General features: G+C 51.7%; 1 protein-coding gene across 2 annotated transcripts in view; it reads left to right on the forward strand.

Moving 5' to 3' along the window:
- Window positions 1–27,068, forward strand: part of COL4A2 (collagen type IV alpha 2 chain) — a 207,688-nt gene that overhangs the window by 164,488 nt on the left and 16,132 nt on the right. For both annotated transcript variants that reach the window (XM_063792318.1, XM_001136859.6), the window contains exons 29-40: window positions 2,830–3,051; window positions 8,092–8,253; window positions 10,551–10,721; window positions 12,189–12,332; window positions 14,524–14,646; window positions 15,276–15,457; window positions 19,041–19,104; window positions 19,307–19,381; window positions 20,849–20,956; window positions 21,695–21,802; window positions 23,102–23,173; window positions 25,239–25,364. In XM_063792318.1, coding sequence (XP_063648388.1) covers window positions 2,830–3,051; window positions 8,092–8,253; window positions 10,551–10,721; window positions 12,189–12,332; window positions 14,524–14,646; window positions 15,276–15,457; window positions 19,041–19,104; window positions 19,307–19,381; window positions 20,849–20,956; window positions 21,695–21,802; window positions 23,102–23,173; window positions 25,239–25,364 — 1,557 coding nt within the window. The remainder of the gene's footprint in view (window positions 1–2,829; window positions 3,052–8,091; window positions 8,254–10,550; window positions 10,722–12,188; window positions 12,333–14,523; window positions 14,647–15,275; window positions 15,458–19,040; window positions 19,105–19,306; window positions 19,382–20,848; window positions 20,957–21,694; window positions 21,803–23,101; window positions 23,174–25,238; window positions 25,365–27,068) is intronic.

Genomic DNA, 27,068 nt, shown 5'->3' on the forward strand with positions numbered 1-27,068 from the left:
AGAGACGGGGATTTCACCATGTTGGCCAGGCTGGTCTCAAACTCCTGACATTAGGTGATCTGCCCGCCTCAGCCTGCCAAAGTGCTGGGATGACAGGCGTGAGCCACTGTGCCAGGCCGCACACATCTTCAATAGTGTTTGTCTAATGAAACCATGGAAGCCATTGTGGACAACTTTCCACCCGAGATGAAACATCCTTCCACAGGGTCCTGGGCAGGTTCCTGCAGCCTCTGCTGGAGTCCCACTTGTCACCTAGAACCTGTGGCACATTGGAACCCTCTTGTTGCTAGAAAGTTCCTCCCTGGAATACAGCCTGCCTCCCAGGGAGTTCTCACTGGGCTGTCCCTGAGCCACACAGTTGACTTCCTCATAACCACACACCCTGAGAGAGGCGGCCACATCTCCCACAGACGTCTCATGAACAGGCAGAACTGACCCCGGGAACACACACTTTCTTTTAATGACATCGTTCCATGCCCTTGGAATTCTGAGCAACCTTCTAGGACCCCCACTTATCAGGATTCTTTTCCAACTGGGCTCTAGAAACTGAATAAAGCGCTCCCCATGTCTGGAATATCACACAGAACATCGGGACTGTTGCGCCCTTAGGTTGAACATCCTGCAAATGTTCCCAGTGAAGACTAATTGAACCCTGCCCCTCCCCTGACCTCCACTCAGATAGCTGATTTAAGCCTCAATGCAGAATTATCTGTCCGTCCCTGATAGATGGTATCTTTCGGAATTTCGTGTTGCAGCCCGTAGGGATTGTTCCAAACCCTGAACCTGTTTCCTTTCATATGATGCGTTTCTCCATGTTTTGCAAAATTGGGAAGCAGGCTTCCTGTGTCTGTATCAAGGCCCTGGTAAAAACAACTCTGCATTCGAATGAAGCAAAGGAAGTCTCCATGCCTCTGCCCCAGGGGTTGGTCTCTATGGTTTTGTTGCCCTGCTGGAAGTGTCTAAATATTTAGAAGTGTAACATTGCCACTCTCATGATTTCATATATACCAAGTTTAAGCATTCATGATTTTGAGAGAAGGATAATAATTCCTGAACAGCTTCTTGCTGTGAGTATGAAAATTCTCTGGTAATTGTGATTGGAGTGCCCAGCCACGTGTGCGTGAACGCCATACGGGGCTCCCCTGTAGGGGGGAATGGATGGGATGCACCCATTATCAGGTGATTTGGACAGTTGCCCACGTGAGTTGGGAGCCTGTTCCACCATCAAATGTGAGCCCTTACGTCATGAACAGGGAGGCTGGGGCAGGCTGGGGGTGGGTGGTGATTGAGGAACTGATCAGTTTCTGAAATGCATGTCACTTTTTATGGTGCTGAAATATACTGCCCTTCTGTCGCCACATGCAGAAGAGGATAAAATGCCCAATTCAAGGATTGCAAAAATCAGAGAGTCTATTCCAGATCTAAGACCCACACATGCAAACCCGAGTGCACGGCTCCCTGGGTACAGTTTGTAACATTGCCGGTGAAAGTCATGTCTCTTCATTGTGAGTAAATCACACCGTTAAAACTCTGAGTACGGTCTAGCTGATTAACGTCAGGTTAATCCAGATCCTTTATTCTGTATTCCAGTCACTCCCAGCTCCCAGGCAGTGATGGCTGTACCGGCCCAGGAGGGCCCAGGGCCCTGCTCATTGGATCTTTTTGGTGGGATACACCCCACAGAACACAGAAAACTTTCCCTTTTCCGTATCCATACATAGGAGTGCCAAGCCTGCCGTGTACTTGATCTTGTCCCACAGAATCACCTGCCAGTCTCATCGTTGCAGGCTTCTCTCCTGCATGCACAGCGGGGGTGGTGGTGACCTCAGAAGCCTTTCCTTCTGAGCACAGCGTGACTGTCAGCTGTGGGAGTTCATTCTGAGGCCACGTCAGGGCTGACTGCACCGAAAAAGGAAGTGACCTGATGAGATCATTTTATCCAGTGGCACCCACAAAAGACACAGGACAGCTGCCTTCCCTCCGTCCGCAGATGGGACTTGATGATTTTCTTTTTTTTTTTCTCTTTTGAGATGGAATCTCACTCTGTCGCCCAGGCTGGATGGAGTGCAGTGGCGCGATCTTGGCTCACTGCAAGCTCCGCCTCCCGGGTTCACGCCATTCTCCCGCCTCAGCCTCCTGAGTAGCTGGGACTACAGGCGCCCGCCACCACGCCTGGCTAATTTTTTGTATTTTTAGTAGAGACGAGGTTTCACCGTGTTAGCCAGGATGGTCTCGATCTCCTGACCTCGTGATTCGCCCGCCTCAGCCTCCCAAAATGCTGGGGTTGGGACTTGATGATTTTCATGGTCAATACAACAGAGGGGTGTCGTTCCTCTTTGAAGCGTTTCCCAACTGACAGTGACGGGTTTCTACCAGGGAGATGTTACGGCAGGCAGCGTTTTGGCTCTGACGGCCCTGTTCGTTCCTGCCTCCCTGGGATTTTCCATCCCAAAGTGCTGTTCCTCACTCAGCACAATCTAGAAGGTCCCACAAAAAGCTATTCTTTGGGGCTTATTTGCAAAGCAGGGGAACCCATGAATTATGCAAATCGAGGTCCAAGGAGGCATTGTTAGGGGCTTATCCACCTTCACTCAGTTTTAGGGCTGGGGGGCCGAATGGCGTGTCAAGCAGAAGAAACATAACCAACAGAACGACATGGCGAAGGTTGTAGGTTCCAAAAAGGGCGACAGGGACAAGGGCTCGAGCTGAGGAATGCCTTCTGAGGACCCCATAGCCAAATTTTTGCTGTTTCCAGCCTCTTTTTGACTCTTCTCTTAGAACGTCACCATGCTAACTTGTGGTTTGGGGCCCACCCATGTTTCCTTTTAGGGTTCATAGGACCCCGAGGATCCAAAGGTGCAGTGGGCCTCCCTGGCCCAGATGGATCCCCAGGTCCCATCGGCCTGCCAGGGCCAGATGGGCCCCCTGGGGAAAGGGGCCTCCCTGGAGAAGTCCTGGGAGCCCAGCCCGGGCCACGGGGAGATGCTGGTGTGCCTGGACAGCCTGGGCTTAAAGGCCTTCCCGGAGACAGAGGCCCCCCTGGATTCAGAGGTGAGTGCCCCATCGGGGAGCCGGGGGCCCCATCCCAGATGCACAGTGGCCTCCAAGGGCGACCCCAATCCCTTCTGGGGGATTTGATAGAAAGCAGCAGTGCGCTATGGTGCTAGCCATGCGTGCCTTCTCCCATGGCCTTCCAGCGCTCCTTTAGAATGTGTCACAACACCATGACTACCCACGGTAGCCAGTGCGGTCTGGCCATCTGAGAACTTTGACAGGTGTGGATTCACTGATGTAATCTGTTGTCAAGTTGCATATGCCTGGCCGTGACAGGGGCCGTGACAGGCTCACTGTTTGTCTTGGCAGAATCTGTACAGTTGGTATGAAGAAAAGATGGGCCCTGGCCATGCTTAGTCAGAGGTGAAGAAGGAAAATAGAAATAATCTGGAATGCAATTCTATTGGTGTAAAAATTAATACATTTTTAAAAATGTCTTAATGTTGTTTACAGTGTTATCAATGTATCTCTATCAAAGTAGACAGAGCATCCATGGTTTCATGAGTGACAAGGCACCCAGTAGCTTTAAGGGTTCAACTGATGCCAAATCGGCTTTGGGAACCCGAGCCCCGAGCTTTAATGAAAGTTGATGCTATGGACAGCAAGTATTCACAGTGGGTGAACCCCAGGCTGGGGATTGCTAGATCATTGCAACCTGCCATTCAGTGTTCCAAATCAAAAATGAGGCTGAGCACAGTGGCTTACACCTGTAATCCCAACACTTTGGGAGGCCAAGGCAAGAGGATTGATTGAGCCCAGGGGTTCAAAACCATCCTGGGCTACATAGGGAGACCCCATCTCTACAAAAAAAAAAAAATCAAATAATTAACTGGGCATGGTGTTGTGCACCTGTAATCCCAACTACATGGGAAGCTGAGGTGGGAGGATTGCTTGAGCCCAGGAATGGGAGACTGCAGTGAGCTATGATCATTCCACTGCACTCCAGCCTGGGTGACAGAGTGAGACTCTGTCTCAAAACGAAAAGAAAAGAAAATGCGGGTTAAAACTGTGACTCGGTGCATTCACTGTTTATCTGTTGATGGCATTGTCGTTAGTCCCTGCTGCCAACCCCAGCCCGAAGAGGCTTCTCTGTGGTGTGGGAAGCAGATGTCGCTCCCCTGATTCTGCCATCAGCCCACATCAGGCATCCTAAGCGAGATGGAGGCTAGGCCTCCACTGGCAGGCGAACCCATGAAGCTCAGGAGCATGAATTGGTTTTCGGATGAGCCTGTCAGATTCCTAGCAAGGCCTGGAAGGGTTGGGACCCAGGACGGGAGTTTTGATGATGATGATGAGACTGATCAGCGCCCCCAGCTGTTGATACTAGGGAGCGCCCATGGGTGCCACAGTTCACTGAGAGAGCAAGGAAGAGCTTAAGATGGCCAGAGTGCATGCATGCACACACACACACACACGTTCACGGTCACACTCATGCACATACACGCTCACACATGATCACACACATGCACATACCCACACACGTGCCTATGCATGCTCACACATGATCACACTCCTTACACACACACGTACCCACACATGTGCCTATGCACACTCACACATGATCACACACGCACGTACCCACACACGTGCCTATGCACACTCACACGATCACACACGCACGTACCCACACACGTGCCTATGCACACACACATCACACACGCACGTACCCACACACGTGCCTATGCACACTCACACATGATCACACATGCACGTACCCACACGTGCCTGTGCACACTCACACATGATCACATGCACGTACCCACACGTGCCTATGCACACTCACACATGATCACATATGCACGTACTCACACACATGCCTGTGCATGCTCAAACATGATCACACACTCCATACACACACGTATCCACACACGTGCCTATGCACACTCACACACGATCACACACATGCACATACCCACACAGGTGCCTATGCATGCTCACATACGATCACACACACGCACGTACCCACACACGTGCCTGTGCACACACACATGATCACACACACGTACATACCCACACACGTGTCTGTGCACACTCACACATGATCGTACACTCATACACACACGTACATACTCACACGTGCCTATGCACGCTCACACATGATCACACACTCACATACACACACGTGCCTATGCATGCTCACACATACACATCCAACCCTGAACCAAGCCAGCTAGAGCAGGTTGTTGGGTGAAATTACGAGGATGGGGAGACCTCGTGCTCGGCCATCCAGATCTCCCCTTTCCAGTCCTACTGACTCTCCAGGTCATTTATGGAAGATAAGATGCAAATCAGCGCTGTCTGCAGAAACTGAGGACTCGACGCTGAGAGGTGGGGCTCCGTGTGTCAGCCTTCCTGGAAGTCACTTAAATGAGTTCACAGAAGGCAAAGTGAAGGACATACGTAGGTGACTCGAGTGTCCACCATCGACCTGTTCTGCAACCCAGCTGTCAAAATCCTGCCCCAAGCTCTTTGACATAAGGGTACTTCTGGTAGAATTTTTTTAAAACTTAATTACTTCCTGCAGGCTTCAGAATGTTTGAGCATGAAAACAAATGGCAGCAGGCTTACTTTCGATGTCTTATTAAGGTCTTTACCATGATCGACGTTACCTTTATGACAAGCTTCATATGCCTTGTTAGGCAGAATGTTTTGGATGGTAAAAATCCTGACTCCCAAAGCATCAACATTCCAAGTAACTACTTCAGTTTCAGTTCCGCCCACCAGTGCTACAGGAGCAGCGTGCAGCGGGTCCTGCTTCCATTCGACTGGCTGTGCGGGACGGCCACAAACACACGCAGGTGCACCCTGCGCTTCTGAGCAGAACTCTCGGAATGAAGTAATGCAGACGTCCACAGATGAGATGTGATTTCACTGAGGGAGGCTGATTTTTAGCAGTTGTTCCTTTTTTAACAGATAGTCTATAAGTGGAAACTGACCTGAAACATTCAGCTCTAAAGAAATAATCACAAAGCACCTCGGTGCCTGATTTTTGCAAGGCAGTCCTTGCCGGAGGATCGGGCATTCGTGCACATTCACCCGGAGACCGTGCTGTCCACTTCCAGGAGGGGAGGAAGGGCAGTGCTCAGAAGCACGCCCGGACCGTCTCCAGCCCTGCTGCCCCCTGCTGAGGCCATCTCGCCTGCTCAGCCCCCAAGTTCCCCCACAGTCCATGTCCCTGGGTTATGAATGTCACCTGGTGTCTGTCAGATCCCCACCCCATTGTTCTTGTCAATGAGCAGGAGTGGGGTGGACCTGCCATCGCTGCGAATCCTTTACAGCCTGCAGCGCTGCCTGCCAACTCTTCACAACCATTAGCACCCACTAACAATCCATTTCCCCTGGAGCTCTTCACTCTAAAGATAGAAGACCAAAAAATAGAAGTGTCCTCATTTCTCACAGTACTACAGGAGGAGGTGAGAACCGATGCATCCGTGCATCTCAGAGAATCTCATTTCAGACCTCGGCTTCGAGTGCGCCTCCTGCTCAGTCAGCCCTCTCCCTCGCTGCAGGTTGACGCGGTCAGACAGTGTGCAGTCAGCAGCCTGACTCTCGGTTCTGGGTTGGTCCAAGACTGACCGGGTCCCTTTTGTCACTGCCCCCTCCTGTGCACCCCCCTGGCTCGTCTGCCTCCCTGTCCTGGACCAGCCCTGCACACCTGCAGGATAGCTGTGAGGCTACGTGAGTGTGTGGACTGTAAAGTGGTGGCAGGAGTGTGCACCTCCGGTGTTAATAATCGGAGAGCAGCTGCAACAAGCGTCAGGCTCACGAAGAGAGGGGGAAACGCCTGAATATAAGGAGGTCCAGGGAGCTAGTGTTAGAAACTAGAAGAAAACAGATGCCCTTAGTATCTGACCACTGGGCAGGACAGGATATTCCAAACTTAAAATGAAGAGAAGAAATCACACGTGTGCACACACCCACACACACACCATATGAAGTTTGAATACAAAGGTTAGTATCCTGCATGTGGAAAGCAAAATTAAAGTTTGAGCAGCAGAATAAACTTTACAATAGTTATGAAGGAAAATTCGTCAGTGTATATGAGGAATACTAAAATCTATCAGGAAAATATAAAACTCCCCAGAGGAAAATAGGAGCAAAGAGGCCGGGCACGGTGGCTCATGCCTGTAATCCCAGCACTTTGGGAGGCCAAGGCAGGCAGATCGCATGAGCTCAGGAGTTTGAAACCAGCCTAGGCAACATGGCGAAACCCTGTCTCCATTTAAAAAAGAAAGAGAGAGAGAAGATATGAGCAAAGAACTAAAACTTCACCAAAATCAATAACCAGGAGAAAGAAACGTAGATCATAATGAAGAACAAGCAAGCGGATCCCCCGACACTACATCCACCGCATCACGACTGCCAGGGTTCCGTTTTGCTTCAATGCTAACGCTCAGTGCTGGGGAAACACTGGTAGAATAAATGGGTTTAGACTTTCTGAATCAGTGCGATGTATCTTTTAAACAACATTAAATTAGTGTTTGCTTTGATAAACGATGTCAATTTCTCAGGCAGTTTCCTAAAGAAATTACCTACAACATGGACATGGATAAACACAGCAAAAAAAGAAAACTCCCCAACTATTCCTGACAGTGCTGTTTGCAAAAGTGAAAAAAACGGGGAGGATGCGATGGAATACATTCAATGTGTCCAGATGATAGAGTTTTATTCATGTAGTTATTTTAAATGTTTGCAAAGACTATTTTTAAATGTGGCAAAATGTTCAAAATATAATGTCAAGTGAAGAAAACTAGGTTAAAACTATACTTATAGTGCCATGTCAACTCTGCAAATGTCTAGTTATTTACAGGAATAGACAAGGGCAGGAAGGAAATTCCCAGTGGTAGTCATTACCGCTGGGTGATGGTGTGCCTTACCTCGATTTTATCCTTTATACTTCTTTGTGTTTTCCTGATTCTCTAGAGTCCAGAAAAGCATGAATTACTCTTTTTACAGAATGAGTGTGTGGAGGGAGATGCTGTCTGTGATGAACAGTCCAGAGTTGGCCCCCACAGCTCTTGTCTCTGATTCCTGCAGGAAGCCAAGGGATGCCTGGGATGCCAGGGCTGAAGGGCCAGCCAGGCCTCCCAGGACCTTCCGGCCAGCCAGGCCTGTACGGGCCTCCAGGACTGCATGGATTCCCAGGAGCTCCTGGCCAAGAGGGGCCCTTGGGGCTGCCAGGAATCCCAGGCCGTGAAGGTAAGACTCCAGCCCTCCCAGAAACGAGTGGGGTCCTCACTGGTCCTGCCAAGGGAATGAGCACTGTCTTCTTGTGGAGCTCTCAAACTCTGTTCCATGGAACCCCTTAAGAGGTGCAGGGGTTCCCAAACCAGAACATGTATTTCACCTAATAAGGAGACACAAACAGCCTGAGACATCAGCTCATCCTCTGTACCTGTTGTATATATTAAGGATCTAGGGAAGGTCTCATCGGGAAAAAAGAAAAAGAAAGAAATTCCCCCTACAAAAGTTCAGAATCACTGCTCTGATGTGGAGAGGAGAAATGGTTTTATGAAAGTGCAGGGTGTGGGTTGGAAAGGCAGGTGGCTCCGTCAGGGAAACCTGGGGTAGATGGGCTGGAGCAGAGGAGCGGGGAGGGGAGGCTCGGCTGCATGCCCACCACACAGGCCAAGGCAGGTGGCAGAGGTGGCCCAGAAGGCAGGCAGGGCACAGCATCCATGGGCATCGCCCACCGCTGCCCAGGCCGCTCTCCCACACTCAGTACAGCCAGTTCCCAGACTCCTACACTTCACGGTCCAGGGAAACTGTCAGTGCTGGTTGGAGGAATCAATGTACTTTCCCCCCTTTTTGTTTTGTCCAGAAAAACAGCTTTTTAAGGAAGTGTTGTATGTCACCAAAGGACACTGTAACTGAAAAGTGGGAAAGATGCAGTTGCTTAATAAGGAGTTGTCTCCATGGACCACAGTCACCTTTTAGAAACTCTCAATCTTAGCATAGTTCTCTGGTTTGCCACAGTCAGGCAACAGCTTTGTCCAGGACCTTAGCAGGTCTTGCTAGGGAACTGCCACTCCACTTGAAGATACACACTGGCTTCCCCCATGTGGGGCCTCGCCTGTGTCCAAGAGCTGGGGGCTGGACTCAGGTAGGGCCCGCTCCCCCATTGCCGCACTAGCCACTGGCTTCCTGGGGTAGCACACCTGGACCGGAGGTTCGGGCTCCTATCTCAGTATCGACAGGGCCGTGCTGGTCCTCAGCTACTGAGCATCAGCTGAACACAGCGTCGTGTGGTGCTTACGAGACCCATGGGAAAGCCTGTCCTGAACTAAAGCCTACACTTTAGGTGGGGAGAGAGACACACACATTAAAAGGCTCCCACTTGGCCTGGGCAAGCCAGCAGAGTGACAAGGCCACGCGGTCCCCGGTGACCCAGAGGAGGCGGGGACAGGCAGGTCAGAGCAAGCCCAAGGGGAGAAGTGCCTGGTGCCAGCGGGGGGAAGGCTGGGACTGGAATGCGGGGTGCTCTCTAGGAAAGGGGGACCACCCCAGCAGAGGCAGGCCAGCGGGGGAGAAGGCTGGGACTGGAATGTGGGGTGCTCTCTAGGAAAGGGGGACCACCCCAGCAGAGGCAGACCAGCGGGGGAGAAGGCTGGGACTGGAATGTGGGGTGCTCTCTAGGAAAGGGGGACCACCCCAGCAGAGGCAGGCCAGTGGAGGAGAAGGCTGGGACTGGAATGTGGGGTGCTCTCTAGGAAAGGGGGACCACCCCAGCAGAGGCAGAATTGCCCAGGGAACACTTTGGAGCCTGTGATCCCCAAACCGGCTGGGGAAGAGAGCCTGATTTGAGGGGGCTGGGGGTTTAGATAAGAAGATTGAGCCAAAGGTTGGGAGCAGTGAATGCTGGAGCTAAGGAGTTGGAGCCCCGAGGCAGAGGGGGCCTTTGGGAGTTTTTAACAGAGAAATGCATTAAGAAGGGATTTTAGGGACCCAGCAGGCAGCCCTTAGACGGCTTGGAGTCGGGGGGAGGCGGGAGGACAGCTGTGGGCTGGGAGCTGCCAAGCTCACGACAGTAGCAATGATGAGATGGGAGCACGGAGACCAAAGAGGGCAGCAGCAGCAAATGGGCAGCTGGAGGGTCCCCCGGGACTAACTCCGGGCTGGAGCCAGTGATGTTCGCGAGGAACAGGCCAGCTCTTGACTAACCCCAGTGACCATGCCCCAGCCAGAGCTGGCAAGGCCCCCACTCACATCAGCATCCACACAGCTTTGTCCCTTGGCTTCTGAAGACTGCAGTGGGAAAGCCATGCTGGCTGGCACCCCGCCAGCACAGCCTCAACCTCCAGATACAGACCTCTCCAGAAAGGCCAGCCCCAGGGTCCCGCTCCGGCCACACTTTGGAAACTCACCCCAACATGGTGGTTTTCCACTTTCCTTCTAAGGAGCTTTTCTTACTGAACACTCGATGCCGTAAAAGCAGAAGAGAAATTTCCCCTGTGTGTGTTTGTCCACCCTGTTTGATTTGCTCCTCTTCCTGACAGGTCTGCCTGGTGATAGAGGGGACCCTGGGGACACAGGCGCTCCTGGCCCTGTGGGCATGAAAGGTCTCTCTGGTGACAGAGGAGATGCTGGCTTCACAGGGGAGCGAGGCCATCCAGGAAGCCCTGGATTTAAAGGAATTGATGGAATGCCTGGGACCCCCGGGCTAAAAGGTAATTGTGTGACTGTGACCAGGGATCCCTTGGCGGGGAGGTTGGGTCTAATCAACTCTGACCTGAGACAGCTCTGCTGGGCGCCTCTGTGGGCCGTGGGGCTGGCCTCACACTTCTGCAGATGGGAGGCCTTGGGACTCTCCTGACCCAGGAGACAGCAGCCTCAGGACAGCTGGTTAATGCTGCTTAGACGCGGGTGGGACCAATGTGCCTCACAAAGCCAGTTTATGAATTTACCAAGACAAACTGCTCCTGCCTGGGAAACATCATCTTATTGTAAATATCACCATCTGCACAGGGAAATTTGTGGAGAGGTCCACTCAGGGGCCTAGATTCAGATCCAGAGGTTATTTGGTGAATTTGAAACCAAAGCAAAGCAAAGTGGTTGGTTACAGGGATAGGTTTATTTCAGCACAAGCAGGCCAATCTAGAAGCAGAGCCCTCCAGCCCATGAACGTTGCTGGAGACACACTGTTCTTCCATTGCTGGAGACACACAGTTCTGTCCTTCCATTGCTGGAGACACACAGTTCTGTCCTTCCATTGCTGGAGACAGACTGCTCTGTCCTTCCATTGCTGGAGACAGACTGCTCTGTCCCTCCATGCTGGAGACACACAGTTCTGTCCTTCCATTGCTGGAGACACACAGTTCTGTCCTTCCATTGCTGGAGACACACTGCTCTGTCCTTCCATTGCTGGAGACACGCAGTTCTGTCCTTCCATTGCCGGAGACACACTGCTCTGTCCTTCCATTGCTGGAGACAGACTGCTCTGTCCCTCCATTGCTGGAGACACACTGTTCTATCCCTCTGTGCTGGAGACACACTGTCCTGTCCTTCCGTTGCTGGAGACACATTGGTCGGTCCTTCCATTGCTGGAGACACACTGCTCTGTCCCTCCATTGCTGGAGACACACTGTTCTGTCCTTCCGTTGCTGGAGACACATTGGTCAGTCCTTCCATTGCTGGAGACACATGGGTTGGTCTTTCCATTACTAGAGACATATGAGCCTGTCTTTCTGTTGCTGGAGACACCTTGACCTCTCCTTCCATTGCCTGAGACATTGGTCTGTCTTTCTGTGGTCCTGTGTCGCATTTCCATGCCAGGTGCAGTGTTACTGCTGCCTTCCTTTCCAGTGTGTCTCTCTGCCTTTGTCCTGATGGGCCTGTGGGCCAGTGAACCTGCATCATCTTCAGATTTCCCTCCTAGCCTTCCTGCCTGATCTTTGTGTGTTTCCTTGTTGCCAATGTCTGGTCTGAAGACAGGCTGATTCTGGAATGCTGTCTGTTAACAGCAGAGGTCAACAGAGAGAAGTTGCTTAGAAGATGGTGTCCCCGGAAATCCCTATTTTAGGTTCAGAATCTTCTCACTTGAGTTACATTGCCGAAATGTTACGGAGACGTGAGACTGAAATGTCCCATGCATTTTATTCGTGTCTAACCCAGCACTTTTCTCTTTTCCTCTGAAGGAGATAGAGGCTCACCTGGGATGGATGGTTTCCAAGGCATGCCTGGACTCAAAGGGAGACCCGGGTTTCCAGGGAGCAAAGGCGAGGCTGGATTTTTCGGAATACCCGGTCTGAAGGGTCTGGCTGGTGAGCCAGGTTTTAAAGGTGTGTCCCTCTCTTAACATCCTCCTTACCTGGTCATGGTGGCATCCTCCTTACCCTTTCTTGGTGGCATAACATTGCCCAGAATGAATTTTTGAAAACCCATGCATCCAGGAACCCTAAAGCTAGACAAAACAAACAAAATGAGCTAACAAAAACTCAAAGGCTTTATCCCTGCCTCAACACACTGACCATGTGATAAGGGAATAATCCTAACCAAAGGAAACTCTTGAGAACCAAAATGATGGCATCGCCAAGAACCAAATATGTCATGAAACATATTCCACCATGATTATACCGTGGTAAACATGAAGAGGGGGCGGTGAAAAGCAGGGGACAGGTGAGTTCCAAGAGAAGGGAGTACCACCAGGCACAGGAGGACACAGCTTTCCAGGTGGAAGGACATAACACGGTGCCAGAGAGAACATGGTCCACACATGAGGTGGGTTCAAACCCTCACACGGACAGGCATCTCAAGACCCCCCACGTCGGGCCCCTCGTTCATTGAGTTTATTACTAACAAGTCACATTTTCATGACTTCTGTTCAGATGCTTTTGTTCTGAAATAATCACAGTGGTCTCTAAAAACTTAATGACTGAGAGTGTGTGTTGGTGAGGAGGTGGAGAAATGGGAACCTTCACAGGCTGCCAGCAGGAGTGTAAAACGCTGCGGCCAGTGTACAAAACAGTTTGGCAGTTCATTAAGCAACTAAGCATAGAGTTACCCAGAAGTTCTACTCCTAGATGAAGATCATTGGAAACATAGGTACAGACAAAAATGTGGACACAAATCTCATGGCAGCATCCTTTATAGCAGCCATAATTGGAAACAGCCTGAAAATGCATCGACTGATGAATGGATGAGTAAAATACGGCAGAGCTGTGCAAGGGCACATTCAGTGCTGAGGAAGGATGGGGCTCTCAGACATGGCGCGTGGGCGAGCCTTGAGAACACTGTGCCACGTGTCGTCTGACTGCGTGTATATGAGATGTCCCCAGTAAGCAAGTTTACAGAAATGAAAAGTGGATTCGCAGTTTCCTAAAGCTGAAGGGTTAGGGGAGAATTAGGGAATGGCTGCCAACGGCTCCAGGGTTTCATTTTCTGGGATAAAATGTTCTCAAGTTAGACGGTGCTGCTCGCTCACAGCTCTGTGAGTACACTAAAGTTATGTAATTGTTCTGTTTACTGGAGCGAGTTGTAGGGTATATAAATTATACATCAATAAGCTGTTTTGGAAAACCTTAATTACTCTTCAGAGTTACAGCTTTTACAAATTTTCAGCAAAATAAAAATTGCAATCTAGGGTGCTCATTTTTTTTAAGATTTTTACTCACACTTGTGCTTTCAAATAGTCTTCCTGTTAGCAGAGATTTCAGGCTATTTCAGGCAAAAAAAAATGGCATTTTAAGATTAAGTAATTTTCAGCTCCATGGTAATTATTTCCTCGAGCCTCCTTAGGGTGAGGTTAACCATGGGGGTGTCTGTCCCTCCACTGGTGGGCACGCTCTGTGGGGTCGGGACCAATTTATGATTTTGATCCCAGCAGCCTCTAGCCTAGTACTGAATACACAGTAAATGCTTAGAGACTGAAGCTCAATTGTTTTCACTGAGCCAGATTTCACTTACTCCTCCAGTGAGCATGGATTCCGGGGCATCCCCAGCCTGAACTAGCACAGTTTCCGCCCAGCCCGCAGCTCTGGGCCCCTCCCCTCCTGCAATTTCTCAGCTCCTCAGAACGCCCCGGAGACCTCCCTTCCATGCTTCTCCTCCCTGCGAAGGTGCCTACAGGAGGGCACGGAGCTGGCGCCTGCCTCACAGGCCTTCCTGCTTGTGACCGAGGTCCATCATGGTCTCATCAGAGCACACACAACAAAATGACCTTCTCACAAAGCATCCTATGGGAGTCACACTGGCTTTGACCGCTCCCTCTGCATCTGCTGGCAGGCACGTCCCCCCACTGTGGTGCTGTGTGCTCAGTAACACCAGCCCCAGGCCCAGGACCCTGGAGCCACCCCCAACTCCAACTACTCCGATGGACACAGGAGAGGCTTCTCCGGCGCCCTTGGTCTCTCTCCAAGGCTTCCCTGCTTGGGGGAGACGTGCAGCCCCGTGGCTCAGGGACCAGGCCTTCACCTGTGTTCTCCTGCGTGGTCTGGAGCCCCCAGAAAATGACAGCACTCTATTCCCTTCCAGGCAGCCGAGGGGACCCTGGGCCCCCAGGACCACCTCCTGTCATCCTGCCAGGAATGAAAGACATTAAAGGAGAGAAAGGAGATGAAGGGCCTATGGGGCTGAAAGGATACCTGGGCGCAAAAGGTGAGGCTTCTGACCTGCAGCCAGGGGCCCCTAGTCCCTGCCGCCCCAGCCCGCACCAGCTCATACCGCGATCCGTCCCCAGAGACGCCCGTACCCTCCACCTGGCTTTCTTCATGCTTTTCATCTCTGGGCGCCCTGTGTGTCCATAGCTGGTGCAGGGTTGTTCTCTGATGCCTGAGTAACCTCGGTGGTTTCCCATCTTAAGATTCGCAGCACTGGCCGGGCGCGGTGGCTCACGCCTGTAATCCCAGCACTTTGGGAGGCCGAGGCGGGCGGATCACAAGGTCAGGAGATCAAGACCATCCCGGCTAACACGGTGAAACCCCGTCTCTACTAAAAATACAAAAAAATTAGCCGGCATGGTGGTGGGCGCCTGTAGTCCCAGCTACTTAGGAGGCTGAGGCAGGAGAATGGCGTGAACCGGGGAGGCGGAGCTTGTAGTGAGCCGAGATTGCGCCACTGCACTCCAGCCTGGGCGACAGAGTGAGACTCCGTCTCAAAAAAAAAAAAAAAAAAAAAAAGATTCACAGCACGTAGGACAGCAAAATGCATCCAGGCTGCAAAATTGAAAACTGGAGGGCGGGTGCTGCATCCTCACCAGAGTGTTACACACCAGGGTCTACCTGCAGGTATCCAAGGAATGCCAGGCATCCCAGGGCTGTCAGGAATCCCTGGGCTGCCTGGGAGGCCCGGCCACATCAAAGGAGTCAAGGGAGACATCGGAGCCCCCGGCATCCCCGGTTTGCCAGGATTCCCTGGGGTGGCTGGCCCCCCTGGAATTACGGGATTCCCAGGATTCATAGGAAGCCGGGTGAGTGGGCGTCTTTTACTCCCCTTGTTCTGTGAGCTCCTCTCCCCTTTGCTTGTGAATGGACATGCTTTGGTCTGGAATTTGCTAGGGTGAAAGTGTCAGCGGCAGGTTCAGGGCAGCCTCAGGCTTGGTGGGGTCCACACAGCCCTGGAAGGAGCTGCTGCACTTGGACACCGTGCAGATGTGATGTGAGTCCACCCGGCTGCCGTGGCCCTTCTGCGGGCTTGTGCTGGGTGAAGCATGTTGTCTGCATTTTTCATGGCGGCCTTGAGAGAACAAAGCTTGAATTTTCAGAGATCAGAGCTCTAAAATTGAGCACATCAGTGACACCAGGCCCGAGAGCCCATGGCCAAATCACAGCGTAGACCTGGGCCCGGCAGCCTGGCTTCCCATCCGGGCCACCGTTCACTCAGCCTTTGTTCAGCGGATGTCTGTTGAGCAGTTGACGTGGGCCAGACACGCTGTTGTGATGGTAACTGGTGAGCCCTGACCCTGGGCAGGGCTCTCTTCTCCACACCTTCTCCCTCAGCTGCAGAATGAAGGTAGTAGCTACCTTGCAGTTTTCTTGAGTGCTGTATAGACAGTGTATATAACATAGCACAGCGTGGCTCCCCATAGATTCCGTTTCCTAGAATTCCATTTCTAGCCTCGTTCATGTGAAGATAGTGTATTCTCACAGTCCCCAGCACACTGCTGGCCTTCCCAGGGGGATGGGCACATTTGGAGCAGATCAGAAGGTCTGGGCCCCTTGGTGTGTTTCAGTCGCATCCGTGTGAAAAGACCACCAAACAGGCTTTGTGTGAGCAATAAAGCTGTTAATTTCACCTGGGTGCAGGCAGGCTGAGTCCGAAAAGAGAGTCAGCAAAGGGAGATAGGGGTGGGGCCGTTTTATAGGATTTGGGTAGGTAAAGGAAAAAGGGGGGTTGTTCTCTGGCAGGCAGGAGTGGGGGTCACAAGGTGCTCAGTAGGGGAGCTTTTGAGCCAGGATGAGCCAGGAGAAGGACTTTCACAAGACAATGTCATCAGTTAAGGCAGGAACAGGCCATTTTCACTTCTTTTGTGGTGGAATGTCATCAGTTAAGGCAGAAACCGGCCATCTGGATGTGTACGTGCAGGTCACAGGGGATATGATGGCTTAGCTTGGGCTCAGAGGCCTGACAGTGTGAACCCTTAGTAGCAGGCCAGGGCCTGCCTGTGTGTCGGTGTACAGAATTCTTCAGGGGTCTTCCTCCCCTCACTCCCAAAATCTGCAGCTGAGAGAATCTTCTAGCCAGTCTGTGTGTGCTATTCAGGTCACCTTAAAAAAGAAAGATGCCAGCCAGGTGCAGTGGCTCTTGCCTATAATCCCAGCACTTTGGGAGGCCAAGGCAGGCAGATCACTTGTGGTCAGGAGATCGAGACTAGCCTGGCCAACAGGGTGAAACCCCGTCTCTACCAAAAATATTAAAAATTAACCGGGTTTGGTGCTGCACACTCATAATCCCAGCTACTGGGGAGGCCGAGGCAGAAGAATCGTTGGAACCCAGGAGGCGGAGGTTGCAGTGAGCCGAGATTGCGCCGTTGCACTCCAGCTTGGGTGACAAAGCAAGACTCCGTCTCAAAAAAAAGAGAAGAAAAAAGAAAGATGCCTGTTTCTACCAAAGACACCTACAACATCCAAAGGACCTTTATTCATAACAGCTCGAAACTAGGAAACAGCCCAAATGTCCATCAACAGGGAAAAGAATAAATGAACATGGTATATTCTAACCAGACACAGCATTATCTGTGCATTTTATCTCCATACACAGCAATAAATGAGAATTCTTGGTAAAATCCAACAACCTAACTTCATTTCCAAACTTTATGTTGAACAAAATAAACCAGAAACAGAAAAGTACACGATTCAGTTTCATTGATGTGAAGTTCAAGAACTGACAAGGCTGTTAGATGGGGTATCGGGAGCATGGCTGCTTCAGGTGGGGTTGTCATAGAGTGCGGACAGTGTTCTGTGTCTTTCAGTGACACACGAGTTCAGATGCATTGAGCTGTGCGTTTAAGATGAGTGGACATTACTGTATTTAAGTTTTGCCTCAGAAAAGCTTTGAGAAAGAAAAATAGAGCATTATCTAAACAAAGGTGCAGACTGTGGATACCCTCCCCCTTCCTCCCACAAAGGAGCTTTTGTTTTGTTTTGTTTTGTTTTTTGAGACAGAGTCTCACTCTGTCACCCAGGCTGGAGTGCAATGGCATGATCTTAGCTCACTGCAACCACTGCCTCCTGGTTCAAGCGATTCCCCTGCCACAGCCTCCCAAGTAGCTGGGATTACAGGCGCACGCCACCACGCCCAGCTAATTTTGTATTTTTAGTAGAGACAGGGTTTCACCATGTTGGCCAGGCTGGTCTTGAACTCCTGACCTCAGGCAGTCCACCCACCTCGGCCTCCCAAAGTGCTGGGATTCTAGGCCTGAGCCACCACCCCCGGCCTAGCTGTATTAATACTGCAGCGACTCATGTTAGGCCATGCTTGTACATTGATGCTGTAGTACTAAACTCCTAGTGGCACCCAGGTAGACCAGAACTCTCATGCTCCCTCTGGGGAGGAAGCCACTCTGGAGGGGAAAACTAGAGCTTCCAGGAAGCCACCGAGCAACTCAGGCATCTTCCCAATTTCCTTACCAGCCACCTATGTCTTTCTGGAGAAGTCTCCCTCTGTGCACAGATGGAGGCGCACAGCCCCATATCTGTGTTATAATCTAGAGAGCAAGCTCTGCAATCTGGCTGCCCAAATTGAAATCCCGGTTCTGCCACTTGCTGGCTGAGTGACCTTAAGCAAAACCTTTCTGTGCTTCAGTTCCTTTGCCTGTCGTTGGGAAGTAACGGTGCCTGCCTGGCAGGGTTTTCATGAGGCGTGAATACGCTCTTGAGACGGGGTCCACCATGTGCGTGCGGGAAAGCATGGTGGAGCGAGGATGTGGTCAGAGTCACCGCCGCCGCTGACATCACCACACCGTCATGATGGAGACCTGGGGCACTGATGCTCTTCATTATGATGCAGTTGCCAAGCTTGTTTCATTGTATCACTTCACAGTTCCATAAGAACAGCAAGGCCAGGCGCAGTGGCTCACGCCTGTAATCCCAGCGCTTTGGGAAGCGAAGGAGAGAGAATCACTTGAACCCAGGAGTTCAAGACCAGCCTGGGCAACATAGCAAGAGCCCATCTCTACTAAAAATTTAAAAACTATTAGCAGCCAGGCTTAGTGGCTCACACCTGTAATCCCAGCTGCACAGGAGGCTGAGACGGAAGGATGAATTGAGCCCAGGAAATCAAGGCAGCATTGAGCTATGATTGCGCTTCTGCACTCCAGCCTGGGTGACAGAGTGCAATCCTGTCTCAAAGAAAGAAATAAATAAATAAACAAAAAGAACAGCTAAGCAAACCGCCTATGATACACACTAAAAAACTCGAGTTTTCCACAAAGACAAGATCACAAACCTTGAGTATTGTCGTTAGCATGCTGGATAGTTAAATAAGTGAGCTGACTTCAGAGTTACAACTGACTTCGCTAACAGCCTTCTAAGATGGTTCATGTCTGTCTTTAGGGTGACAAAGGTGCCCCAGGGAGAGCAGGCCTGTATGGCGAGATTGGCGCGACTGGTGATTTCGGTGAGTGTTGCCCGTCCAGTGAAAACAGGGAGTCCACAATTCAGAGCTCTCTGAGCATGTGAGCCAATTTCAGACCTGCAAGTGCTGTTAGTTATTTTAAAACAAATTATTCTTGTTAGGAATATAACAAAAAAGAAGTTGCAAAACTCACAACGTCCCAGTGGAAAGTCCTGTTCTTAGCCATCTTTTTTGCATGTAACAGGTGACATCGGGGACACTATAAATTTACCAGGAAGACCAGGCCTGAAGGGGGAGCGGGGCACCACTGGAATACCAGGTACGCAAGTTATTTTCCGTGTCTTCATCTTCAACAACAGCCCTGAGCCTTTGTCTAGGAGCCCGACTTGCCAAACAGATCAAATTCGGTAACAACCAGAAAGCACTTGATAGTGAATGAGGTCTTCAAGTCCAATGTGCAAGAAAGACCGTCATTTTTAATTAAGTTAAATCTGAAGATAAAATCAGGAAGTCTTTCTCTCTCTCTGTCTCTCTCTTTGATACTGAAAAAAGCCAGAATGGACCCTCGGTGGATGAGAATCACTGCAGTCCATAAAGTGTAACTGATGAAAAGCCAGCTAGCACCCTGACTCCCGGGACACCTGAGGGCGTGCAGCAGGTGGTCGCTGACCCGAGCGTCTCAGAAACAGCGAAGGGTCCAGGAAAGGGGGAGAGGGAGTCAGGCCATCGCTTGAGAGAGATATGGAGGCAGCTGACCAGCCCAAGCGAGTTGGGGGAGCCTGGGGCGGCACAGTGCCTCCCTTCCCTTCTGCACATCACTGAGGTTCCACTCCTAAATTCCTGCCTGCAGTGACGTCTCAAGGGGACTGTGATAGTTTTCTTCTTCCTGGGGATTTTCTTTTGGGGGGACCCCACACTGCTCAAGTTGCTGGAGCCCCAAGGGCTTGCAGGGCTGGCCCTGGTGGGAGGGAAGGAGTCTGTCCAGGGTTGGCCAGTGGGGAGACTGCTGGGCCAGTTCTTTATCTAGAAATTGCTCTGGAATGGAAAGACGTGTTCAGTTGAGCACAGGATCAGAGAACCGCCGCTGGGAAATAGGCGCCTCTGTTTACCAGCCCTCCCGGGCTCCTTTGTTATCTGTGACCTGGGTCCCGGTGGCTTCCTCCTGAGTGACGGGAGCTCTGTACTGCTGAGCCATCCGGCACTGGACTGGCTGTGTCTGCCACCCTAGGCCATTAGTCTGGCCATTTGGTTTATAAAGACAGAAACGTGGACCATCATTACCACGCGTCTCTAATGATGCCTTCACTTGTTCAACTGAAAATATGTCAGGGAAGAGACGCTACCCCCACCCAAGAATTATTTTTGCTGTTACCTTTGAACATTTTGGTTTTTGTTAAACTCTGGGCCCAGAAAGGCTTTGGAGTGGAGCCTCCCCTGCATCCATCACCAGAAGACGGTATCTCAGAGCTGTGGTCCCACAATGGAAGGGTGGGGCCAGCTGTACCCATCATCCCTGGGGGTGTCCTGTTTTCCCTAAGACAGTGAGGGGTGCATGGGTGCATGGGTGCTGCCTTGGAAGCTGGCTAGTGCAGGCTCAGAGGGAGGAAGTAGGTTAAAAATCAGCTAAGGAAGGAGCACGGTTGGATGCCTCTCTCCATTCCTGGAGGAGCAGCAGTGTGGTTCTGCACATCCTAGAGCCGGGGTTCCAGGGAACCCCGGTGGGCTTCCCACCGCGCCCAGGGGGCGCGGTGTCTGTTTGTTCCAAGCAGCATGTCTGTGGTTGCAGGTCTGAAGGGATTCTTTGGAGAGAAGGGAACAGAAGGTGACATCGGCTTCCCTGGGATAACAGGCGTGACTGGAGTCCAAGGCCCTCCTGGACTTAAAGGACAAACAGGTAAAATCTCCCGCAGCCACACAGCCTTCCTCAGGCAGGCCCTCCGGAGACCCCAGAACAAAGGCGGCCAACATTGTCAATTTCCTCCAATCACACCCAACCCTGGAAGCTCACTCGTGCCTGCTGCCAGCTTAGGAGCTTTCCTCAGTGCTGATGGCATGGAGAGAAACAACCACCTGGGCTGGGGGGAGACCTGAGAATTGGAGAGAAGCATGGGGGTGAATGAGAAGTGCCTCTTCAGTTGAGCCTCTATCTCTCATATAGAAGCCAACAGTTTGTAAGGGATCCCTTTGCTTGCGTTGAATATGCAGAAACCCCTATGAACATCCGAGGTTAGAGAAGGAGAGCGGACAGTGGGCTGGCTTCCCACGCTGTTGCTGCTGTTGCTGCTGCTGCTTTCTGTGTTTACTCAGCACCGGGGAACGCCAAGAGGCTCATCTCTCCAGGCACTGCCTCAGGGTCCTCTCCAGACGTCTATTTGGATAATAGGGCGACAATTAAAACTACACACTATTTTCTCTCTGGCAAGGCTGAGCAAATCCTATTGAATTTGTATGTGGGGTCTAAGACCACCTGCATCCCCAGCTTGAGGGACAGTTCTAATCTCTCCTCCAGCTGGCACTGCAGCCCTTCCGGCCCTCGGCCCCTCCCAGAGCGGCTGCCCCTCCTGCCAGGACCTCACCAGGCAGCGCCCAAGGTGTCCTGTGTGCTCAGACTTAATGCTGTGTTCACCCCCAGGCTTTCCAGGGCTGACTGGGCCTCCAGGGTCGCAGGGAGAGCCGGGGCGGATTGGGCTGCCTGGTGGCAAAGGAGATGATGGCTGGCCGGGAGCTCCGGGCTTACCAGGTAAGGTCACGTAAAACACGTGGTCACCCAGACCCAGAGTCGTGGGCTGTGCAGGAGGCACCACTGAGCAGGCCAGCCTCTCTCAGGGCGACTTCTAAGGCCCATACGAGAGCAAAGGCAGGTCTGCTGTGGCTTACGGTGGTCTGCACCAACATAGCAGCACAGGGTATACTGGCGCCCCAGGCAACTGGGAATCAAGCCAGATGCACAAATCTGCCCAGGGCTTCACCTCCCAGAAGGATGAATGAAAGCCTCCCAGAGAGGCTTCAGGGTCCACTTGTCATCGTCACACAGGGACGCACAGCAAGATCAGGGTGCAGGAGCAGCCTCAGTGTACCACTGTGCTGCACGGGTCACCCCCGGGGCCCCCTTAGAGCCCCGAGACGGGCCACCCTGCCATGCTCACTGCCCACGTAACAGAAGGAATTGCCACCTGTTTGCTGTGTCCTGCTTTAGAAATATTTACCCTCAGAAATCCAGAGGGAATGGAAATGACACCGGACTATTTGTTCCAAGCAGCTTTTACAAACCAAACATACAGCAGTGGCCAGGCGTCAAGAAGAGGCATGGGACATGTCACTCCCCAGGCCCCTTCTGGCCTAGTGAGTCTGTTAAAAAGATTCTATGAAGACAGTGTTCCAGTTCAATGGTGTTCCTAGATAACATAAGAGTGCTTAGTTTACATGTCGTGTAAGTTGAGCGTGTGGCTTAGCTGCTTCCTATTTGTGGGGCTTTAGCAGGATTGTATGGGTGACAGTATCAGGTGACAGTTTCAGAGCCAACAAAACACATCTGAGTTATCTTGAGGGTTTCTCCCACCCAGAACCCCCTGTGCTGTCCCACACATGAAATAACAATGAGTGACACCCCCACAGGTGAAATAATGATGAGTGACACCCCCACGGGTGAAATAACGATGAGTGACACCACCACGGGTGAAATAACGATGAGTGACACCCCCACAGGTGAAATAATGACGAGTGACACCCCCACAGGTGAAATAATGATGAGTGACACCCCCACGGGTGAAATAACGATGAGTGACACCCCCGCGGGTGAAATAACGATGAGTGACACCCCCACAGGTGAAATAATGACGAGTGACACCCCCACAGGTGAAATAATGATGAGTGACACCCCCACGGGTGAAATAACGATGAGTGACACCCCCGCGGGTGAAATAACGATGAGTGACACCCCCGCGGGTGAAATAACGATGAGTGACACCCCCACGGGTGAAATAACGATGAATGACACCCCCGCAGGTGAAATAAATAACGATGAGTGACACCCCCGCAGGTTTTCCGGGACTCCGTGGGATCCGCGGCTTACACGGCTTGCCAGGCACCAAGGGCTTTCCAGGATCCCCAGGTACTCTGTGCCGTCCCAGCCCCGAGTCCCACGCAGAGGTGTCGAGGGTGGGGACTCTGTGCTGAGTCTGCCCTCCAGACTTCAGGGAAGGGAGGGTCTCAGCAGGGTGGGCTTCCTGAAGTGCTATGCGATCGGCCGTGAGGGGCGGGTCCCGGCCCTGTGGTCCTGTACGCTGCTAAGACGTGATCCCTAAGAATCGGTTTCTCAAGCCAGTTGCTGGGTTGAATGGACTCATCAGGCTTTTAGACGGAGAGAGAAATAGAGTCCTTGCTTTTTCAGCAGCACCGTGGGGAGGGTGGGATGCACCTGCGCCCCTCAGGTGTCTGGAATATTCACTCTGCCCATTGCCTGTCTGTGATCTTTCATTTCGTTGGCATAAGGAAGCCAGCGGTCTCCACCTGCCCCTGGGCAGTTCTGATGCTGGAGACAGTGATAGCGCTTGGGCACCCACAGGCTGGGAGCCAAAAACAACCAAAATGGGTTTCCTCCCAGTTCTGGAGGCTGGGATCAGCATGCCAGCGTGCTCGGGTTCCGGGGGGGCCGCGTCCTGGCTGCTCGCTGTGTCCTCACGAGGGAGAGCACCCGCTCTCCCCTGTCACTTCTTATAAGGGCAGTAACCCCATCTTGGGGCCCCACCCTCATGACCTGGCCTAACGCTAATCACCTCCCAAAGGCCCCTGCTCCAAATGCCATCACACTGGAGTTAGGGCTTCCACTTAGGAACTTTGGGGTTGGGGAGAATGACACAATCAGTCCATAGCAAGGCAAACCAAGGGCTTCTTATTCCACAGGAAAAAGAAACTAACAACTTTCATAGCACTTTCTGGCTTATTTTATAAACTACTGTAGCACACATTTTTCCCTGAATGGGGATATAAAGCCTCATTATTTCCAAAAGCCAATGGCAGAATAAGGTTTCCATCCTGAGCCCTTCCAGGGTATAATAACAGCAACTGGATGTTGATTTATTCCTCAAAAGGATCATCAGACTTTCCCACAGAAGGCCTCCCTTTAACCCTGTCCTCCCCAAGAAGCTGAGATAGCATAGTGCAGGAAGGCTTGGCAGCTTCTTGGAACTTCTTTATTTTAAATTCAGCTATTTTCATCCTAAATTTTAATGTCCTTGTCTTTTCATTTAATTTTGAAATCTATTATAGGACTAATAAAATAACATTTGAAGGACATCAGGCACTAAGTGGGGAATCATTTTATTATTATGTCTTTTTTTCAAAAGATAACCTTGTTTTCTTTTCAATTTATACAAATTATTTATGTTCAGTGGAGAAAAAAAATTAACACATTTAAACACATTTAACTCAGGAGGCTGAGGCAGAAGAATGGCGTGAACCCGGGAGGCGGAGCTTGCAGTGAGCCGAGATCACGCCACTGCACTCCAGCCTGGGCAACAGAGCGAGACTCCGTCTTAAAAAAAAAAAAAAATTAACACATTTAAGAGGAAAAAAAGCACCCATAATCCTAAAGCTGCTTTTAGAATGTGCTGTTTGTAGACATTTCTTATAACCAAATATTGCTCTGTCTACAGGTGAATTTGTATGTGTGTATATTACATGTAAATTCACGCACTCCTGTGTCATTAACACTCCATTCCAGTTCCAGTGGGCGAGTGGCGGGAAATCCTCGTCAAGTTGTCTTGCTGTTCCCTGCCATGATGGCGATGAGCACCTGATAGGAGAAGGGGGAAGACTTTAGATAGTGTTTACTTTGAAAACCTAATTAAGCATAGCCTGAAGAGAAGGCCCCAGGAGCCTAGAGGCCCGGGAGGGGTCCCAGCTCCTTGACCCACTGTTTCTGTGAATTTGGACCCTCTGATGGGCCTCGATCCTCTTATCCATAGAGCCAAGGGCTTCCACTGTGATCTCTGTAAGATCCCTTCCAAATCTCAGCTCCTGTGACCTGGAGGCCATATATTGCAATGCAAGCTGAAATCACCATGGCTGCCTCTGTTTCTTTGCTTTTGAGGCACCCCAAGCTGTTCTTTCATTTAGGAAAGTCAACTGTATGGTTGGAAACACCGACATCAGCTGCTGTTATAACTCTTCCACAGGTTCTGACATCCACGGAGACCCAGGCTTCCCAGGCCCTCCTGGGGAAAGAGGTGACCCAGGAGAGGCCAACACCCTTCCAGGCCCTGTGGGAGTCCCAGGACAGAAAGGAGACCAAGGAGCTCCAGGTGAGGCCACACATTCCAAGCCAACATTGCCGTCCCAGTAACCAGAACCCACCCAGAGGTGGGGCCATGGAGTGTCTGTGGGGTGGGAGAGGCTGTGCAGAAGTGCAGGAAAGAGCTGGTTTTTCTGGGGAGGACTACCTGTTGCAGAAGCTCTCAGCTAGTCTTAGTTTGTTAGGCAATTTATTTTATCCCATCAGTGTTAGTGAGGCACTGACCACCCATCCCGTGGAGTAACTGATAAGCTCCCTGGCCTAGAGACCCCATCAGATCCTCTGTGCGCCTGGGGCACTGGCACAGGCCTTGCCATAACAAGCACTCTGGGTAGTGAATGTGTGAATAAATAAATGCATTAAACCTCCTAGCAGAGCCACGCTGACCCATACTTGGGTAGGAAATACCCAGAAACTTGTCTTCCCACCCCATAGCCTCCCTGCTCACCAGCCAAGGTGGGCTCAAGTCTAAATGGCAGTGAGAAACATTCCTAGATAAAAACAGAAACCAGGACCTTCCTGGGAGCCAGTCTGCCAAGGGTGTTGCGGTCTCATTGTGCATGAGCCCACAGCCCCAGAGTCTGCTCCTGAGATCCATGGGCCCCTCCCCCACCCCGCCCACCTCACCAGCCTGACCAGGGGCATCTCCTGACTCAGGTACGGGAGCTGGGCAGCACACCTGGATGGACAGCCTGGGCACCCTGGGCTCCATGCTGGCAACAGAAACTCTGGCTTCCATCCACAAAGGCCTGAGTTTTTCTAGTGCCAATTCCCCATGAAGCTAGAACCAGACATCCACAGGAGAGGAAGTCAGGACCAAGGAGGCCAGCAACCCTGGGTTTTGCTGGGGTGCAGGGATGTCTCGAGGCTTGCAGATCACATCTCACTCTCCAGGATCTGCTGCCTGCCCTCTCCCCTCACCAGCAGCTGGAAACTCCAGAATCCCCTAGCCTCAGAGCTCCACAGCACTGATCTGAAGATAGGAGAAAGAGGAGGGGCTCTGCCAACAGGAGCCAGACTATCCTGGGAGGCTGCATGGTGCTGCCAGAGCCCTAGTCAGGGTGAGGATCCAGGACAGTCCACCAGCACAGCCTCAGCCAGCGGTGAGGATCTAGGGTCAGTCCACCAGCACAGCCTCAGTCAAGGATGAGGATCTAGAGTCAGTCCACCAGCACAGCCTCAGTCAGAGTTGAGGATCTAGGGTCAGTCCACCAGCACAGCCTCAGCCAGTGGTGAGGATCTAGGGTCAGTCCACCAGCACAGCCTCAGAGTTGAGGAGCTAGGGTCAGTCCACCAGCACAGCCTCAGTCAAGGATGAGGATCTAGGGTCAGTCCACCAGCACAGCCTCAGCCAGGGATGAGGATCTAGGGCCAGTCCACCATCACAGCCTCAGCCAGGGATGAGAATCTAGGGTCAGTCCACCAGCACAGCCTCAGTCATGGGTGAGGGTCTAGGGCAGTCCACCAGCACAGCCTCAGTCAAGGATGAGGATCTAGGGTCAGTCCACCAGCACAGCCTCAGCCAGGGATGAGGATCTAGGGTCAGTCCACCAGCACAGCCTCAGTCGGGGTGAGGATCTAGGGTTAGCACACCAGCACAGCCTCAGTTGGGGTGAGGATCTAGGGTCAGTCCACCAGCACAGCCTCAGTCAGGGGTGAGGATCTAGGGTCAGCACACCAGCACAAGCTCCACTGAGGAGTGAGAATCTAAGGT

This window comes from Pan troglodytes, chromosome 14 (assembly GCF_028858775.2).
Source record: "Pan troglodytes isolate AG18354 chromosome 14, NHGRI_mPanTro3-v2.0_pri, whole genome shotgun sequence".
Lineage (NCBI taxonomy): Eukaryota > Metazoa > Chordata > Mammalia > Primates > Hominidae > Pan > Pan troglodytes.